The sequence below is a fragment of the Triticum dicoccoides genome, chromosome 5A, assembly GCF_002162155.2.
Source record: "Triticum dicoccoides isolate Atlit2015 ecotype Zavitan chromosome 5A, WEW_v2.0, whole genome shotgun sequence".
NCBI classification, from domain to species: Eukaryota; Viridiplantae; Streptophyta; class Magnoliopsida; order Poales; family Poaceae; genus Triticum; species Triticum dicoccoides.
In genome coordinates this window covers 34806095-34812232 of record NC_041388.1, presented here as the reverse complement: position 1 = coordinate 34812232, position 6138 = coordinate 34806095, and the positions used below count along the sequence as shown (strand labels likewise).

General features: G+C 49.7%; 1 protein-coding gene across 1 annotated transcript; it reads left to right on the top strand.

Annotated features, from left to right (window-relative positions):
- The first annotated feature begins 679 nt into the window (after positions 1-679).
- Positions 680-1794, top strand: LOC119296885. Its single transcript, XM_037574906.1, has 2 exons — positions 680-1023; positions 1140-1794. Exons 1-2 carry the CDS (start codon positions 892-894, stop codon positions 1431-1433), a joined length of 426 nt encoding a protein of 141 aa, XP_037430803.1. The 5' UTR covers positions 680-891; the 3' UTR covers positions 1434-1794.
- Positions 1795-6138: the final 4344 nt, after the last annotated feature.

Genomic DNA, 6138 nt, shown 5'->3' with positions numbered 1-6138 from the left:
TCTTCCTCCTCATCCGAGTCCATCGTCGAGACAGGCAAAACGCCGAACACCTTGCGCTCGGTGGGCGTGTACCCGCCGTTAAACCGCGCCTCCGCGGCCGGAAACGGCGGCCGGAAACGCCCAGCTGCTGTGGGAGGGGCTGCCGCGGTGAAGCGCTGCTATTTTCCGGCGGGAATGGCTATCTAGCGGAGTAGGGCGGCGGCCGTCGCCAGGATATAGCTAGTGGTGGCCGAGGGCGCGGGGGGTGCGAGGCGAGTCGGGGGAAGAGAACCTTGACTTTTCCCCTGTCGGTGTGGGCCAGGCGTGCTTTTCCCTAGCGCCGGAGCCCCCAACGGCTCCCCAGCGCGCCGGGTTCGGCCTGTGACCGCCGGGCGGAAAAAAGGTCCGAACCGGCGATTTTCGGCGTCCTGTGGGCGCGACTGGGTCGTTTTTTCGGCGCCGGCGCCGAAAAAGTGGCCTGGGAAGGCCTGTTGGGGGCGCGGCTGGAGATGGCCTAATATGTCATGTGTGTGTGATGAGCTTCAGTCGCACATGTGTGCATCTGCCATGCCAGTGAAAGGAAATTGTGCATCCTATTGCATTGCCAGCCAAAGACTGAGATCATCACATGCTAGCTCCTGTCTGTGTGTGGCTGCTCCACACGTCGTGGTGGGCGCCCACGCGGTGTTGCTTTGCTCTGCGCCCCGGCTCTTAAACAGCCCCACACCACAGCTCCACACTCCACAGTCCACGCCACAGCTCCAAGCCTCCAACACCACCCCTTCGGCGATCACCGACGAGCGAGGGTGAGTCTCCATCCCCTCCCCCTCCGTCTCGCCGTTCGCTCGACGGATCTGTGCTTTTCTCGTCGAAATCTTTCTTCTTCACCGCACGCTTGCTTGTTCACAGACCATGGACGCCAAGAAGCCGATCCCGGCTGCCGTCCAGCGGGCCATGGACTGGGCGCTCGTCACTGCCTGCTTCCCGTTCGTCTCCTTGGCGTTCGCCTACGCGCTCGTCCGCTACGACGTCAGCTGCAGCGAGGTACGTCACGTGACTACGACCCCTTGCTTGCATACAGACTTTCCGAACCTCCGGTCGATTGAACATGCGCCATGGTGTTCGTCCTGCAATGCGTGGTGGCGTTGACGGACGCGCAGAACACGGAGGTGGGTGCCCTCTGGTTCGGGATTCTGTGCTGCGCCGTGCTCCAGGCTGCCGCCGCGGCGCTGGCGCTGCTGCTCCCGTGCGGCCGCCGCGCCCTCGCCCACCTCGCGCTCGCGGTCACCATCGTCGGCCACTACATGTACGCCGTCGTCTTCCGCCTCCTCCTCGCCGCCGGCGCAGGATTCCTCTTCAGCAATATCTTCGGCCCCGCGAGCATCGTCCTCTTCGCGGGCGGCGACCTCGTCTACTTCCTGGGGCTCCTTCAGGGAGGTGGACTGAATGACTGATGAGCCGATTAGTCCATCTAGCTGCACCTGCAGAGGATCAGCTCGTGAGGAGTTGAGGACTGGCTGATGATTATGTGTGAATCTAGTACGTACTAGTGTAGTTCAGTGTTAATTGGACTGATGAGTGATGACTGATGACTGATGAGCAGGGCAGCTGATTACTTCACCTGTACTAGTAGTGTAGTGTTAATTTGTGTAAATCAGCATGCGCAGAACTGGATCTTGTACTCTACTAGTTAGAATATATGGTTACCCTGGATTAGGGTCGTCTTCGATGTAACATCCACCTTAATTTTATATGCAGTATGATGATCAGACATCCAGACATCAGGACGTTAATTATATCCAGCATTCCAGCTTCCGTATGACTAATGTTGGTGACATTATTGCTGCTACGTGCTGATACAATATATCTACTATTATTATATTAATTACCCCGGTTCGGAAATACATGATGTGGTTTTAGTTTAAATTTGAACTGGTGTTTTTTATTTGGATAACAGAACAGGCACGGTCTCGTTCGCTGCTGTACTAAATATCTGGTCGCTGCTGGGACATAAAAAATAGATGGATAGATGCATGCATTTGCAGTTTGTGCTTGTTTAGTTTGCAATATGGTGAATCCTAACGCTTTGCGCGCACAACGTGAATCCCTGACGTCGCTTCTTCATGTGGATGCGTGCCCCTTGCATGCACATGTTCCTTTCCCGTCTCTCTCTGCACACACACTGCCACATGCATGCCTACCCTATCTTCCCTCTCCCCTCTAATTCAATCACTTTTCATTTTGTTTTGACAATTTTATACATATTTGAACTCGTGGCGCCAAGCCCTTTAGAACAAGATCAGGTTTGGATACATTTGAAACACATTTTTTTTTGAAACAATGAAGAACTTTATAGATAGTGGGTCTGCACTTTGTTAGAAATATTAAAGAACTTTGCTATAAATTTTATCTGGAGCCAAAGAACTTTGCTAACACAGTGTATGAACTTTGCCATAAAAAATAGAAGAACTTTATATACATAGTGTGATTGTTAGTTCGTGGTGTGTGAAAAAAAGAAATCCCCAGAATATTAATTCTGAATGTGAGATCTTAATTAGCATCTACGTAGGTTAGGCGCCCAACTAAAAAGTATTGCAGTCTAGTATTGTGGTGTCAAAACGTGATGAATGTTGCATGCTGTGACAAAGAATATAAAGGACTGTACCATGTGTTGCATGGCTGACACTATGGTGGCCCACGTTGATTGGACATCACGCTTGATGAGCGGCAACTATTTCAGTTGTGCGCGCATAGAGTTAGGAAAAATCAATGCCCTTTAGTTCGGCCATCTTGATATGTTGCTTCTAGTTGTAGTCCCTTGGCTGAATTTTAAGAACTGAGATAGGATAGGAGGGGTATCTGCAGTGTGCTCTCTAGTCTAAAATTCAGAGCTTGCCTACAACACTATCTGCGTTTGGAACAAGATCTGATTCAGAAGTTGATGGCCCCGGAACTGGCATCTACAGAAGAATTAGCAGATGTAAACAAAGTATTGTATATCAATGAGACGTGGGCATTTGCGAGCTTTCGGTGATGACAAGTTTATCTTGTATGTCCGCCATCAGGGTAGCGCATTGTGTCGAGGGGACAAGTGCACATCCGATGCATCTTAGGAGCCAATTTTCACTTGATTTCCTATGCCAGAATTCCACTTGATCAATTATAAACACTTTGATGCGCATATGTATCCTGATATGAATTGGCACAAACTGCATTAATTTAATGGTTCAACTTGGGTTGACGATCTAATTATGTCACAGATTCCCCAAGGTTAACTTGGTGCTAAAGATAAATTAGTTGTTGTAGCAAAAATAGTACAGAGGCATGGTAATTTGATATGTGAGCATGTGACGGATTACTATGCTAGGATCTTGATATATTTTTTATTGTTAGATGCTGCATTTCCCATGTGTTCAATGACCATATCACTTTGTTAAAGCAAGGCTTTATGGTTTTTAGCGTTTAGGGTTAGGGTTTACAACAACACCTGGATTGTTACCTTTAGAGCAAAGATAATTCTTGCAGGGGAGCCAATGTCTTCTCGGACAAAATAAATAGAATGACTTAGGTTTATTGTCCTCGCCTAGAAATTATCAAAACTTGTGAAAAGATTAAAAAATATAAGCTCGCTCATGATAATGCCTTGAAAGCACGTGTTTTTTGGGAAGCACATGATGGCTCACCACTTTATGTCTTGGTGATGGCAATGCCATCAATCGCCATCACCTTCTTTCTTCCTTTGACAGGTTTTTGAGTAAATCACAAGGGTCAAGCTGACCATGCTGACCTTTAGAGCCCCAACATGTCAATTTAAGTTGAGGTTGCATCTCTCCTTTAATCATTAACCATTAATCATATTTATTCGTGCCCATTTGCCTCTCTCCTTTGGCGAATTGTGTTTGTTGCATTCAATGTGCCATCACACACAATAATCATAAATATGCCTCTGCATAGTTTGCGTTGTGTTCATCCTAAACTTAAGGCCCAAATTCAAGTGGGGATATGTGCCTTAAGTGGGGATATAGTTTGCGGTGTAGTAGGAACTGTGACACAACTCGACACGACCACCATCAAAGTGCCCTGAAGGGGCGTCGTGCATGGCGCACCATGACATACATCATTGAGATGTGGGAATTGCGAGCTTCGGTGATGACCTGTTTATCTTGTCTGTCCGCCATCGGGTTAGCACATGTAGGGACACATGCACATTTAGTGGATAACCCCAATTAAGCGTTATTATCCCATTTAAGGAGGCAATCTTCATTTGATTTCCTAAGCCATAACTCCATTAGATGAATTATAAAACATATTTACAACTTGATGTCCATATGTACCCTGATCTGAATTTGTGCGCAAGCTACATTAATTTAATGGTTAAAGTTACGCTAATGATCTCATTATGTCATACATTCTGTGAGCCTCAATTGGCGCTAAACAAAGTTTAGTGGTCCTAGCAAAACTAGGTTAGAGCCATGATCATTTGAGATGTGAGCATGTGGGGGACTAATATGCTAGGATCTTCCATGTGTTCAAAAGAGTTTAAGAATTGATCAACTCACTTTGTTAAAGCAACTAGCGTGGGTGGTGCAGGAACGTCCAAATTGTTAAAATTTTAAGGCAGAGCTAATCCTGCAGAGGAGTCGGTCTCTTTCCGAACAAAGTAAACACAAAGAAGAAAAAATAATAGAGAATGACTTTGGTTTATTGTCCTTGTGTAGAAATTATAAAATGTTATGAAAAGACTGAAAATTAAGCTCTGTAAAGACAATGCCTTGAAAGCATGCTTTGTTGGGAAGCAAATGATGGCTCGCCACTTTATGCCATTTATGGAGGCATGCCATAAATCATGATCACCTTTTTACATGATTTTTCAGTAGATAACAAGGGTCAAGATGAGCATCCAAACCTTTGAAGTCCCACCAACCATTCACAGCAAAGATAAATCATAATACGGAATGTAACTCAAAGTTAAGGTTGACAAAGATATTTAGAAGAAACAAACGATTCAGCAAAAAATGCCATAAGGCCAACGCGCGACCCCATTTGGTCTGCACGAATCTGTTTGGACCCCAACGAACAAATGCGACGGCCCAATGCGTGACCCCAACCGTAAATTTTATCCGTTTGGCATCTGGCTCGCCCTGTTTCTAGTGCAAACTTTCGCTGGCCCGGTATGCGTCCAGGCAGACAACAATCGGACGTACATGCTCCTGCTCCTCGTTCACCTCGGGTACGCCTGTCGGCCTCCCTCCTACCTCCCACCGCCCGCATTTACGGACCACGCGTGGGCGGACCCGCCTGTCAGCCCGTCGGCCGAACGGTCCACATCGTTTTTAATGTAGTAGTCCATACCGGCGAGTCCATGGACTTCCACTGTCGGTGACGCATGCCTCCTCGATCTCTGACATGCTCAAAACCTAGCCTCCGGCCTCCACCTAGCTCTCCTCAACTTTGCCACTAGCGGCCATGAGCCTGCACTGATCTCCGGTAACGGAAGCACAACCGCGAGGCCGGGTCCTCGATCGGCCGCAACCGCAGCCGCTTCACCCCTCCTCCAACTCCTGTGATGTTCGACTTCATGTCGCCGCCGGCCACGACTCACGTACGACCGTGTGTGAAGGCCGAGATCTGCAAGCGGTATTGGGGACGCGCATGCCGCTGCCGTGGAGCGACGGGCACCTCTGGGCGGACCGCGTGGCCATTCTTCGAATCCCAGTCGGCGGTCGCGCTCGCCGTGAGGAGATCAACCGCCGCCGCGCCCGCCTACCCCCCCGACCTCCTCCATGACTCCGGGTACGTCGTGGATTCACCCCTGTGGGATATGTGGTTCGGGAAAAGCACGACTTGCGGCAGTAGTCCTACTTTGCTGGTAGCCCGCCACGAGCGCGCTCTGACAGCCGCTCACGCGCTGTCAGCCCGCCCCAGCCGCGCGGTCGTACGCGCCTCCGTGGGGGCCCGACGCCGTCCCCGCGTCGTGTCCGCCACCACCACCTCCCATGACGGCCGAAGAGGAGGAGGAGCTCGTGCGGCGTGTTCTTGAGGACTCTGTCCACGACCACGACGAGGCCTAGTGGGAGGGGTTGGAGGAGATGATGGCCCTCTCCTCCGCAGGAGACGTCGCCATCCTCCCGGAGTTGGAGGCCGTCAAGGATGAGTCGG

Excerpts from the sequence above, each read along its gene's own strand:
- LOC119296885 (XM_037574906.1), top strand. The coding sequence starts at position 892 with ATGGACGCCAAGAAGCCGATCCCGGCTGCCGTCCAGCGGGCCATGGAC. Across the intron at positions 1,024-1,139 it reads ACGACGTCAGCTGCAGCGAG|AACACGGAGGTGGGTGCCCT; the intron begins GTACGTCACGTG and ends ACGGACGCGCAG.